The following is a 14134-nucleotide window of genomic DNA, read 5'->3' on the forward strand; positions in this document are numbered from 1 at the left end:
GGTGTCCACTGGGAGAGGGTGTTGCCTCACATTAGAAGGGGTGAGGTTTAGTCACCTGAGGAGGTGTGGTTCACTGTTGGTGAGGTTAAAAGGGCAGGAATGATCTGTCAGTGTGTTGCTTCCTGGAATGGCTGCTGCCACCCGTGTGCTGCCAATAAACGCACCAACTCTCTCGTCCGTCTCCTCCTTGTGCGACCGCCACATTGGTGACCCCGACGCTGGACATGTCTGTGCAGTCAAGCAACGGCGTCGGAGCGCAGGGTGCTGCCGCTGTTTATGCCGCAGCGATCAAGCTGCCAGACTTTTGGCAGAAGGATCCGGAGCCGTGGTTCCAGCACGTCGAGGCGCAGTTTCGGCAGAGAGGCATCACGGCGGACGAGACACGGTATTACTGTGTGGTGGCAGCTCTGGATTCAGCGACCACTCGCCGTGTCATGGGTTTCCTGTGCGACCCGCCGGCGCAGGACAGGTACGCCGCCCTGAAGACGCAGCTCCTCCGGCTGTTTCAGCTGCCGGACGCGGAGCGTGCAGAGCAGCTGCTGTCCCTTCACGGCTTGGGGGACAGCACGCACACAGAGCTGATGGAGATCATGCTGGCGCTGCTGGGATCCGGGGATGCCTCCTCCCTCTTTACACAGCTGTTCCTGCGCCAGCTGCTGCCTCCGGTGCGCACGGCCTTGGCTGCCTCGTCGCTGGTGCAGACTACGGACTACCGGGGTCTGGCGGAGAGGGCGACAGGATCTGGATCGCATCATGACCGCTCGGAGTCCATGCGACCTGCCCGCCGGAGCCGCGACACCAGCCGGAGGGGGACATACATGCTGCAGTCAGTGCAGCGAGGCAGCAGCGTACGGATGACGGCGCGCTGTGTTTTTTCCACCGGCGTTTCGGGTCCCGGGTGAAGCGCTGCACGCCACCGTGTGCATTCCCGGTGCAGGGAAACGGCTGCCTCAGCGCTTGGTGGCAGCTGTGAGCGCTGAGGATACCAACAAGCTGCTGTTTGTTAAAGACAGGCGTTTTCTAGTGGACACTGGCGCACAGCAGAGCATTCTACCAGCTTCCAGCACTGATAGAGCCAGCGGTGAACACGGTCCGCAGCTGGATGCCGTGAACGGGACTGCTATCCACACATTCGGCACCAGGTATGTGACCGTGTGTTTTGACGGTCGGCAGTTCGGCTGGGACTTTGTGATGGCTGATGTAGCTGTTCCGATCCTCGGGGCTGATTTCCTATGTGCACATGGATTATTAGTGGACATTACAAACCGCCGCTTGGTGGACACGCTCTCCTTCTTCTCCTATTCGTGCTCCTTGGGGAGGGGGGGATTGCTGTCTCTGACTAGTCGTCTGCCCACCGGGGATGTGTACCAGCAGCTCCAGGCCGAGTTCCCAGATCTCACAGTCCCCACCTTCTCTGCCTCCCTCGTCAAACGGAGTGGAACGTTGCATCCCCACGGTTGGGCCGCTGGTTTATGCGCGCCCTCGCCAGCTGGATGCGGCTAAACTGGGGATTGCCTGGGAGGAGTTCACCACTATGGAGCGTCTGGGGATTGTGCGGTGCTCTGACAGCCCGTGGGCCTCACCCCTGCAAATGGTCCCAAAATCGGATGGCAGCTGGAGGCCGTGTGGTGATTTTTGGCAACTGAATAACATCACCAAGCACGATCGGTACCCAGTTCCACAAATCCAGGATTTCTCGGTCCACCTGGTGGGGATAGTTATCTTTTCCAAGGTGGATTTAGTGAGGGGCTACCACCAGGTCCCGGTCCACCCCCAGGACGTACCAAAGACTGTGGTGATCACCCCGTTTGGGCTTTTTGAGTTCCTGCGGATGCCATTTGGACTTAAAGGTGCAGTGCAGACTTTCCAGCGGCTGATGGACTCTGTGTTAAGGGGGTTACCGTTCCTGTTTGTGTACCTGGAGGACATCCTGGTGGCCAGCGCCTCGGGCGAGGAGCACCTGTTACACTTGCGACAGCTCTTCAGGAGGCTTACAGAGCACGGATTGATCATTAATCCGGCCAAATGCCGGTTCGGACTCTCAGAGGTCGAGTTCCTCGGTCATCATGTTTCCTCGCACAGGGAGGTTCCATTACCCGCTAAAGTGGAGGCGATCACACTTTTTTTGCACCATCAAGTCCCTGCAGGAGTTCCTGGGCATGGTGAACTTCTACAACGGCTTTATCGTACACGCAGCTCACCTGATGCGCCCCCTGTATGAGGCTCTGAGGGGTGCAACGGCCACGGACGACATGGACTGGACACCCGAGAGAATCCTGGTATTTGAGAGGGCCAAGGCCGCGCTCTCCAACGCCGCCATGCTGGCGCATCCCTCCCCGACAGCACCGGTCGCGCTCACCACTGATGCCTCGGATCATGCAGTGGGTGCGGTCTGTGAGCAGTGGGTGGGTGGAGCCTGGCAGCCACTGGCATTTTTCTTCAGGCATCTGTTAGACAGCGAGAGGAAATATAGCTCATCTGACCGGGAGCTGTTGGCTCTTGTCCTCGCCACACGCCATTTTCGGTTCCTTCTGGAGGGGCAGCGGTTCACCGCTTTTGTGGACCACAAGCCCCTCACCTTTGCCATGGCCAAGACCACGGAGCCATGGTCTGCCAGGCAGCAGCGCCACCTCTCGGCCATCTCAGAGTTCACCATGGACATTCGGCATGTTGCTGGTAAGAGCAACGCCGTTGCTGACTGCCTCTCTCGGGCCCACGTGAACTCTGTGCAGCTGGGGGTGGATTACGCTGCAATGGCCGCCGACCAGCAGACTGATGCGGAGGTCCAGGAGTACAGGATGGCTGCTACCGGGCTGACGCTGCAGGATGTGGCGTTTCAGGGCTGCAACGTTTCGCTCCTCTGTGATGTCTCCACAGGTCAGCCCCGCTCTATGGTGCCTGCCGGCTGGCGTCGGCAGGTGTTTGATGCCATCCACGCACTGTCACATCCTGGGGTGAGGGCATCAGTGAAGCTGGTGGGGGCAAAGTTTGTCTGGCCAGGCCTCAGGAAGGACGTCAGAAGATGGGCAGCTTCCTGCGTGGCATGTCAGCTTTCCAAGGTTCACCACCACACCAGGGCCCCGCTGGAGCCGTTCTCTGTGCCGGATAGGAGATTTGACTACGTCCACCTGGACCTGGTGGGTCCGCTGCCCCCCCTCTCAGGGCTTTACTCACCTCCTGACGATGGTGGACCGGACCACCAGATGGCCGGAGGTGGTTCCGCTGGCTTCCACGACGGCGGCAGAGGTGGCACGGGCCTTCATTTCCACCTGGGTGGCCCATTTTGGCACGCCGCTGGACAGAGGTCCTCAGTTCACCTCCGAGCTCTGGACTGCAGTAGCGAGGAGCCTCGGGGTGATGCTCCACCGCACCGCGGCATTCAACCCCCCGGCTAATGGGCTGTGCGAGCGCTTCCACCGCTCTATGAAGGCTGCCCTCCATGCTGCCCTCACGGACTGCATCTGGGTGGACCGCCTGCCATGGGTCATGCTGGGCCTGCGTTCAGCCGCGAAGGAGGATCTGCAGGCATCGTCTGCTGAGCTGGTCCTGGGTCAGCCACTGTGGGTCCCTGGTGAATTCCTCCCGGATCCTTCAGCGCCTCGGTTGTTGGCGGCCCCCCAGTGGCCCAGTTGTGTAAAGCCGGGTCAGCATTTGGCCCCGGTTCCTGCTCACCACTTCCTCCCCGCTCCTATGTTCCCAGGACTTTGATGGCGGCTAGGTATGTGTTTGCTCGCCATGACGCCCACCGGGCCCCGTTGCAGCCTCCTTATGATGGCCCGTTCCGTGTTCTGGAGGCAGGGCCCAAGACGTTTGCATTGGACATGGGTGGTAGGCCGGTCTGGGTTTCGGTGGATAGCCGGAAGCCTGCGCATGTTCTGCCGGAGGAGCCGATGGAGGTGGCGCAGCCCCCGAGACGCGGATGTCCCCCCAAGCCGACTGCTGCCATGGGAGCTCCGGCCCCCCGGCCCCCTCCGGCCCCCCGCCGTCGGGTCCTGCTCCTGCCATGGTGGAGGCGCGCAGTCGGTATGGCCGTGTGATTAGGCCTCCCTTAAGAGACTTAGACTGATGTTTTTGTTGGAGTAGTTTCATTCTCCCTTAGGGCGCTTGGTCCCTTCTGAATGTTCGGGCGGGGGGAGCTGTGTGGTGTCTGCTGGGAGAGGGTGTTTCCTCATATTAGAAGGGGCGGGGTTTAGTCACCTGAGGAGGTGTGGTTCACTGTGGGTGAGGTTAAAAGGGCAGGAATGATCTGTCAGAGGGTGGCTTCCTGGAATGGCTGCTGCCACCCGTGTGCTGCCAATAAACGCACTTAGCTCAACTCTCTCGTCCGTCTCCTCCTTGTGCGACCACTAGGGCTGAACGATATATCTTTATCATATCGATATCGAGATATGAACATTCAGGACATTAGTTTCTCAAAATCAACGATATCAAGATTTCCCCTGCTTGCCCTGCATGTAAGCTTGCCCATACACAGGTAAGGCCAGCCAACCACAAACCTCCTTTTACTGGTTGACAGCTGATGGCAGAGGGCGGTTGCAGAATCGGCACAAACGAGTTTGGTGGTAGTGGCAGTGAGTTCTCATAAATAAAACTGGATTTTTTTTACATCCTTTTGTATTATGATGTTTTTATTTTTCTGAAAAATGCTTAACTTTCACTGAATCCATTGTAATATATCGTATCGATATCGAGATATCTCGCATGGATATGGAGATATGAAATTTTGCCCATATCGTTCAGCCCTAGCGAACACCACAAGTTATTATTATTATTATTAACTGTAAACACCCTTTCTGCCACAATCGCCCTCATCTCCGCCCTCCTAAATCACACTCGTCCTTCATCTCGGACATACACAACTTTCTCATTTCACTCTGCACCTCCTATAGAAATATTCTGGTCACTGGAGATTTTAACATACACATGGACTCACCCACATTCCAACAAGCTTCAGAATTTACACAAGTACTGGACTGTCTCAACTTACAACAACTCACTGATCAACCTACACACAATAAGGGCCATTCTGGACTTGGTACTCACTGACTCAATTCCATTAACTGACCTTCATATCTACGACATTGGTATCTCTGACCATCAGGCAAAAACAATCAAGATTCCATCTCCTCAATCAATTCAATCAATTTATTTTTGTATAGCCCAGTATCACAACAACAGTTGCCTCAGAGGGCTTCAAGATGTTACATTGGAGCAACCCACTCTGGACCCTGAACCCTCTCGAGTTACCGTCCTTCTCAAACCTTCCATTCCTTTCCAGAATCCTTGAAAGAGTCTCACATCAGCTGCACAACCATCTCAAAACCAACAGTCTATACGAAAAATTCAAATCTGGTTTCCGCCCCTCCCCCAGCTCTGAACCAGCTCTAATCAGGGTGACCTATGACCTCCTCATGGCCTCTGACTCCGGTTCCACATCCCTCCTCATCCTCCTCCACCTCCCTGCTGTGTCGGATCCATCAACCACCACTTGCCCCAGCCCCGCCTCCTCCATCCCCGCCTCCTCCTCCTGCCCCGCCGCCTCCTCCAGCCCCGCCTCCTCCATCCCCGCCTTCTCCTCCTGCCCCGCCTCCTCCTCCTGCCCCGCCTACTCCTCCAGTCCCGCCTCCTCCATCCCCGCCTCCTCCTCCAGCCCCGCCTCCTCCAGCCCCGCCTCCTCCTCCTCCTCCAGCCCCGCCTCTTCGTCCTGCCCCGCCTTCTCCTCCAGCCCCGCCTCCTCCTCCAGCCCCGCCCCCGCCTCCTCCTCCAGTGCCGCCTCCTCCAGCCCCGCCCCCGCCTCCTCCTCCAGCCCCGCCTTCTCCTCTAGCCCCGCCTCCTCCTCCTGCCCCGCCTCCTCCATCCCCGCCTCCTCCTCCTGCCCCGCCTCCTCCATCCCCACCTCCTCCTCCTGCCCCGCCTCCTCCATCCCCACCTCCTCCTCCTGCCCCGCCTTCTCCATCCCCGCCTCCTCCTCCTGCCCCGCCTCCTCCATCCCCACCTCCTCCTCCTGCCCCGCCTCCTCCATCCCCGCCTTCTCCTCCAGCCCCGCCCCCGCCTCCTCCTCCAGCGCCGCCTCCTCCAGCCCCGCCTCCTCCTCCTCCTCCAGCCCCGCCTTCTCCTCCAGCCCCGCCTCCAGCACCATGCCGGCCTCTCCACCTCCGCCCTTCACTGGTTTCACTTCTACCTCACGGAAAGGACCGAGCACCTGGTCCTGGGGGACGCTAAGTCCGGCCCCCACGCTGTCACCTGTGGGGTCCCCCAGGGCTCCATGTGGGGTCCTCAGAGATGTGCACGCCCAGGAGCTCGGTGCTGCTCACTCTCTCCACGGCAGCACCGTTGATGTTAGAAGAGCATGCTGGGAGTGCTCTCTCCTGAAGTCCACAACAGTCTCCTTCGTCTCCTCCACGTTCAGGTGGAGATGGTTGTCCCGTCGCCACGTGGCCAGGCCGTAGGGTTAGCCGATAATTTATCGCTATAGGTTTACCGTCAAAGAAAGTTCCCCCGGTAAAGATTTGAAGTTTCGTGATAAATACGATGAACCCCATTGTGACGTAGATTTGGGCGCTACAGGGGTCCGCGCTGTGCACCGCGGAGCCGCTCAGGGACAACGCCACTTCTCACGGTTGCCCCGTAACGGTTCCGCGGCTCGGGGCTCTGCCGTCGTCGGATCAGTCGGGAGCTGCTGTGAGGCGGCAGTGAGGATATGAATATCAATCAATCAATCGAATTTGATTTCTAAAGCGCCTTCCAGCTGCCAGAAGCAGCACCAGGCGCTGAACAGAGCGAAACGAAATAAAGAGCAACAACACTTGAAGAAACACACAGTTCTAAAGGGGGCGAAGCATCAAACGCTAACCGGAATAAGGAGACTCTATGGCGTCTAATTTGATGAAGGAACATCGTCACACGTTCAGAGACTTCCAGTCGTTTACCCAACCTCCGGAGCTCCTCGTGCTCCAGCTGCTCATCCCTGATGAACGGCGGCACTGAGGACACGGTGGTCCGGGTGGAGGGGACGGACAGCGGGACACGGTGGTCCGGATGGAGGGGACGGACACCGGGACACGGTGGTCCGGATGGAGGGGACGGACACCGGGACACGGTGGTCCGGATGGAGGGGACGGACACCGGGACACGGTGGTCCGGATGGAGGGGACAGACACCGGGACACGGTGGTCCAAGTGGAGGGGACGGACACCGGGACACGGTGGTCCAGATGGAGGGGACGGACACCGGGACACGGTGGTCCGGATGGAGGGGACAGACACCGGGACACGGTGGTCCGGATGGAGGGGACGGACACCGGGACACGGTGGTCCGGATGGAGGGGACAGACACCGGGACACAGTGGTCCGGATGGAGGGGACGGACACCGGGACACGGTGGTCCAGATGGAGGGGACGGACACCGGGACACGGTGGTCCAGATGGAGGGGACAGACACCGGGACACGGTGGTCCAGATGGAGGGGACAGACACCGGGACACGGTGGTCCGGATGGAGGGGACGGACACCGGGACACGGTGGTCCAGATGGAGGGGACGGACACCGGGACACGGTGGTCCAGGTGGAGGGGACGGACACCGGGACACGGTGGTCCAGGTGGAGGGGACGGACACCGGGACACGGTGGTCTGGGTGGAGGGGACGGACAGCGGGACACGGTGGTCCGGATGGAGGGGACGGACAGCGGGACACGGTGGTCCAGGTGGAGGGGACGGACAGCGGGACACGGTGGTCCGGATGGAGGGGACGGACACCGGGACACGGTGGTCCAGGTGGAGGGGACGGACAGCGGGACACGGTGGTCCAGATGGAGGGGACGGACACCGGGACACGGTGGTCCGGATGGAGGGGACAGACACCGGGACACGGTGGTCCAGATGGAGGGGACGGACACCGGGACACGGTGGTCCGGATGGAGGGGACGGACACCGGGACACGGTGGTCCGGATGGAGGGGACAGACACCGGGACACGGTGGTCCGGATGGAGGGGACGGACACCGGGACACGGTGGTCCGGATGGAGGGGACGGACACCGGGACACGGTGGTCCAGATGGAGGGGACGGACACCGGGACACGGTGGTCCAGATGGAGGGGACGGACACCGGGACACGGTGGTCCGGGTGGAGGGGACGGACAGCGGGACACGGTGGTCCAGATGGAGGGGACGGACACCGGGACACGGTGGTCCAGATGGAGGGGACGGACACCGGGACACGGTGGTCCGGGTGGAGGGGACGGACAGCGGGACACGGTGGTCCGGGTGGAGGGGACGGACAGCGGGACACGGTGGTCCGGGTGGAGGGGACGGACACCGGGACACGGTGGTCCGGGTGGAGGGGACGGACACCGGGACACGGTGGTCCGGGTGGAGGGGACGGACAGCGGGACACGGTGGTCCGGGTGGAGGGGACGGACAGCGGGACACGGTGGTCCGGGTGGAGGGGACGGACAGCGGGGACACCTGCCCTCGCTGAGCTGGAACACCAGGGCGTCTCCACTCCTCTGATCCTCCTGGAGGCAGCAGCAGGTTCTCAGAGCTCCCCTGCAGAACCTCCTCCACCCACACCTGTTCTGGCGGCCCGACGGAGCCGGCGGCTCGGCGGCCGCCGCCATTCCTCCCCGAACCCCCAACAACACCTTTACTGGTGAGTCAGTTCTCAGCCGGACAGCAGGAAACAGTAAAAGACGCTGACCTGATCAGCAGAGGAACAACAGCAGGAAAAACACCCGAAAAACAGGTTGAAAATCCCGCCACGCTCTCAACCTCCACCTCCAGAGAGAGAGAGAGAGAGAGAGAGAGAGAGAGAGAGAGAGAGAGAGAGAGAGAGAGAGAGAGAGAGAGAGAGAGAGAGGCTCACCTGCTGGTTGAGGACGAAGCGCATGCCTGTAGTCAGAACTCTGGCCAGGAAGTCGTAAACTCTCCTGAAACAGAGATGTGACTGGTGGTCAGAGTTCTTGGGGAACCATCACATGTTGATTTGTACAGCCTGGGGTCAGTTTTCAAAAAAATCTGATCTGGATCAAAACGATCTGGATTTGGAAATCCCCTTGCTTTTCTGTCCAGGATCAGGTAATCTGTTTCACCTTTATGCCAGATTACCTAATCCAGACTAGCAGCGTTCTAAATGGAACAAATCACAATGTGGACGAGCAGCAATGTCGAGAACAACAGGGAGCAGGTTCAACATGGGCTCACTTTGAGACAAACTACAGCAACATCAGCATCACTCCTCTTCATCACTTCTTATCAGTCAGCTCCTGAGCCTCAGCTAGTAACTAATGGACAGGAAGTAATCCACTGTGGATATGTTGAAAAACTCTTGATTTCAAACAGAAAGAGTCTAAACATCCCAACAGTTAGAAGAGTATAGAACATTCAGGGTTCTCCAGCAGGTTCCACCCTGCTTTAGGAGGCAGGTGTGACGTTCTCCCTGCTCAGCTGGATGTGTTCCTGCAGGAAGACCTGAGCTCCTCTTCTTCACTTCCTCCTAAAGGAGTCGTTCACAGGCGCCGTGGTTCCTGCTCAAGACGATTCAGCCTCTTCTGAGCTCCTGACTGCTGGTTCTACCAGAGGAGATCCTGACTGCTGGTTCTACCAGAGGGGATCCTGACTGCTGGTTCTACCAGAGGGGATCCTGGCTGCTGGTTCTACCAGAGGGGATCCTGGCTGCTGGTTCTACCAGAGGGGATCCTGACTGCTGGTTCTACCAGAGGACTGCTGGTTCTACCAGAGGGGATCCTGACTGCTGGTTCTACCAGAGGGGATCCTGACTGCTGGTTCTACCAGAGGGGATCCTGACTGCTGGTTCTACCAGAGGGGATCCTGACTGATGGTTCTACCAGAGGGGATCCTGACTGATGGTTCTACCAGAGGGGATCCTGACTGCTGGTTCTACCAGAGGACTGCTGGTTCTACCAGAGGGGATCCTGACTGATGGTTCTACCAGAGGGGATCCTGACTGATGGTTCTACCAGAGGGGATCCTGACTGATAGTTCTACCAGAGGGGATCCTGACTACTGGTTCTACCAGAGGGGATCCTGACTGATGGTTCTACCAGAGGACTGCTGGTTCTACCAGAGGGGATCCTGGCTGCTGGTTCTACCAGAGGGGATCCTGACTGCTGGTTCTACCAGAGGGGATCCTGACTGCTGGTTCTACCAGAGGACTGCTGGTTCTACCAGAGGGGATCCTGGCTGCTGGTTCTACCAGAGGGGATCCTGACTGATGGTTCTACCAGAGGGGATCCTGACTGCTGGTTCTACCAGAGGGGATCCTGACTGCTGGTTCTACCAGAGGGGACCCTGACTGCTGGTTCTACCAGAGGGGATCCAGGCTGTTCTTCAGGAACCGGGCTGAGATGCAGACTCAAGGTTTCTTCTGCTCTGTCCTCCTGCTGTCGTCCCACACAGCTGACAGTGATTGGTGGGCGGGGCCTTGACAGGGCAGTGTTTACCTGCTGGCCCGCACCTGTCCTGACTTCCTCATTCCACACAGCAGTGGTGCCTTGCTCAGCGGCATGCTGCAGTGTGATTCTGCATGTTGTGTTGAATGTGTTCACTGAAAGGCCTGCACTGCTGAGAGCGTGAGCACAATTCCCTGCCTGCTCTGCTGATCACCGGCGCACGCCGTTGCAATCATTTGTGTCCGCAGCATGGCTGCAGGTTCTCTGCCGGAGCTGCCTGGCTCGTAGTGGTGTCTCCCCGACAGTAACTCCTTCACTCAGCTCAGCCTCCAGCGTTCAGGACTGGCTGTCGTCGTCTGCAGGTCTGGAGCCTCTAAACTGTGGAATGATTTGATTCTTCTTTAACTGATGAACGCTGTGTGACGGATATTCAGGATTTTGTGCCGTTATTTGTGGAGCTGCTTACATTTCTCTTTTTGGTGGTTCTTCGTTTGTGGAAATTTTCAATGACTGTTGGTATATTCCTTTTTTTCTCCACATTTTTTAATTTTCTCTTTTAATAGTTTCTCTATTGCTTTTTCTTTTGGTATTTTAATCACTGTATTCTGTTTTGTTTCTCTGTTCTCTGGGTTCTCTGTTCTCCGGGGGTCCTGGGTTTGTGGTGGTTCTCTCCAGGGGAGTCCTGGGTTTGTGGTGGTTCTCTCCAGGGGTCCTGGGTTTGTGGTGGTTCTCTCCAGGGGAGTCCGGGGTTTGTGGTGGTTCTCTCCAGGGGAGTCCGGGGTTTGTGGTGGTTCTCACCAGGGGGGTCCTGGGTTTGTGGTTCTGCGGGGCCCAGTCCAAGTCCATATACACACTGTAAATAATTTCTGTAAATTTACGGCAGAATTTCAGCAGTATTATGCTGTTTTTCTCATAAACAGTGTTTTACTATTAACATGACAGACAGTCAGTGAAATTACAGCTCATTTGCTGTTTTTTTTAACAGGACTTTAATGTATTCCTATTATACAGCAATTTACCGTTAAAATGTATCATAACGGTACCATGCAATATTTTTGGCATTCTGGGAAGAGGATTGACTGAGCTGCACATGTGAAACTCGTTTGCTGCCGTTTTGGATCCATCTCCATCTTGTTTGGTGAGTACAACAACTTTACTTGATTGATTCATATTACATGTTATAGTGTTGTTTGATTTGATTAGTTTTGATTAGTTTTGTTGGCACTGATGATTATATCAGATGCACATTGATTTTGGTTTGCAGCGAGCTACATTTTCATAGATGATAGTCAAACAACGCAAGGAGCACATTTTAATGTCTATAAAGTTAACGTCTGTTGACACCTGCATTTTGTCAGTGAATTAATGAAACTTTATGGACGTTTGAGTGTAAACATTTTACCAGTGATCAGACTAGTCCCCTTCTGATCTGCATCTCAGTGATAGGGGATTTTTTTTTCTTTTCACACCACAAATGAAATGTTCTCCCCAATCTTTATGACAGTTCAGGCTGCACCATACATATCATAACATCACTCTCCATGTCCCAGGGATCTGCACTGCAGCTGACGCTGAGAGGACCATCAACACACCTGAAACTCCTCGTCTGATACTACTTGGTGTGTTTACACCACTGCATATGCAAGCAACAACATTTTCTATTGACGGTTCCATCCCAAGACAATATTGCTTTCTAAATTGGCGAATTAAACTTTTTATTGCTGACTGTGACTCAAGGCAGGACTGGACTGTCATCAAAGGCTCCTCCAACTGTACCATGATTGTATGAACATCAAAAAACAACAACTGTTCTCTCTGCTACAGATCCAACAAGATGCACAAAAACTACTTTGTAACAAGAAAAAAAACTTCACATCTCTCCATGTTACTCTACTATCATCGCTTTAAGATTGAGACACAGGTAGGCAGAACATTCATGATGGATTAATTTCTAAGTTTCAGGTGACCTGGCAGGTATTCAGCGCTGGACGGTCCGCCTTGAGGGGCACATCCTGTCTGAGGGGATTCAACCCTGTTCTTGAGGGGCTTGCTGCATTGTTTTCCACAATCTACAACTTCAATCATCAGTCCCAAGAAGAGGCAGCATGCACCGTGAGCTCCTCCAGAGGTAAAATACTTTAAGTAGAACCTTGCATTTTCAGTCCTACATCCATAGATTTTCTGCCTTTAATTGTGTTGTTTATCAGATTGAGATTATTAAATTGATTTTACACACTAAAGAAACTTGTTATTTTTCAGACGCCTCATTGGAATCAACCACGAGAGAGGCAGCAAGACTGGAAGTGACCACCAGAAAGAGCTCAGCAGTCAGCCTGCATGTGTCCACTCTGCTGAAGACTACTGGATTTTGAGAGGGACTTCATTTGAGATGAAGGTGAGATTAGTTTCTCAATCCCATTAATGTTTTGTCAAGACACCAGTTTGTCTCAGGCTTCCAGTTCTCTTTCCCTCTCATTGTTCCCACTTTCATCCTTCATCTCTCTCCCTGTCTGAGCCCCTCTTTTATTTCTCTCTCTCTGATATTTTCTATTCTCTCAGTCACTGTTTCACAAATGACTTCTCTATTTTACAACTTGTATGTGTTCTGTCCTTCTTTAGGTGTTCTTGTGTTCTGTCTCTGAAACTATATGAACTATTTGAAAGTTTAAATTTGGAGTTTTCTGGTTTCATAGGTCATGACTTGCAAGATTTTTTTTTATTAGGATAGGGGGAATGAGGGGCTGAAATGTTAATTTTGTGTGCGAGAAGTTGTGACGAGAAGTTATTTTGGAGCTGATCTCTGTCTCTGTCTCTCTCTCTCTGTCTGTCTGTCTCTCTCTCTCTCTCCCTCTCTCAGAAACACACTTGGCACCGGCTGGATTGAGAAACCTGGTGTCTTTGCTTGAGCCATAACTCTCCTGTTGATGTTCTTGGACTTCCACATTTAAGTACTTTTTATGTCCATAATACTGTTAATAAGTGTAATATGTTCGTAATGCTGTTTTTAACATGCAATTTGTTCAGCATGTGAAGTTTTAACATGTCAGTCATGTTTACCTTCAAATCAACCTAAAGTGCAGTTTAACAATTTTTAATTTAACATGTAAAGTTTTTACATGTCATTTTTACTCTCAAATAAAAGTCAAGTGTAAGAATAAGCTGATTTTTGTCTTACATTTTAAGCACAGGATTGAAAAATGAGTATTGGTTGATTTTATAATTGCCTCCGGTGGCTGTAGCCAGGTTCAGAGATTTTGCAGAGCATATTGCATGGCATATTGAAATCTATATAAATAATACAAAGTAAATTGTTGTTTAATCGTAAAACACAGTGAAAGTAATTTTAAATACCAATCTCCACTGTATTTTTCATTTGCGGTGCAAAATTGTAAATTAAGTAAATATGTAAATTTTACAGGAACATAATGGCAACCTGACTGCCAGCTCTTTACTGTTTTTTCACAGTTCACATTTGTTTTTGTATTTACAGTGCAAAACTGTAAATTTATGTGACAGGAAAAAGCTGTTAATTTTACAGTCAAATAATGGCAACCAAGCTGCCAGCTCTTTACCGTTTTTTTACAGGAAAATTTCTGACAGTGCATCCATGCTTTTTTTTCTTGGGTTAGAAGCATTTTAGAGTATTAAACTCTGCTTAATGTGTTTTTTGTTAGATTTTTTCTCCATTAATTTGATTCATTTCTTGAAATAAAAATTACAGTTTCAA

At 54.2% G+C, this 14134-nt stretch overlaps 1 protein-coding gene across 1 annotated transcript in view; it reads right to left on the reverse strand.

Moving 5' to 3' along the window:
* The window catches only part of pltp (phospholipid transfer protein), a 102443-nt gene that overhangs the window by 58063 nt on the left and 30246 nt on the right, over window positions 1-14134 (reverse strand). Inside the window, exon 6 of the mRNA XM_030087395.1 lies at window positions 8862-8925. Coding sequence (XP_029943255.1) covers window positions 8862-8925 — 64 coding nt within the window. The remainder of the gene's footprint in view (window positions 1-8861; window positions 8926-14134) is intronic.

This window comes from Salarias fasciatus, unplaced genomic scaffold (genome assembly GCF_902148845.1).
Source record: "Salarias fasciatus unplaced genomic scaffold, fSalaFa1.1, whole genome shotgun sequence".
Taxonomy (NCBI): domain Eukaryota; kingdom Metazoa; phylum Chordata; class Actinopteri; order Blenniiformes; family Blenniidae; genus Salarias; species Salarias fasciatus.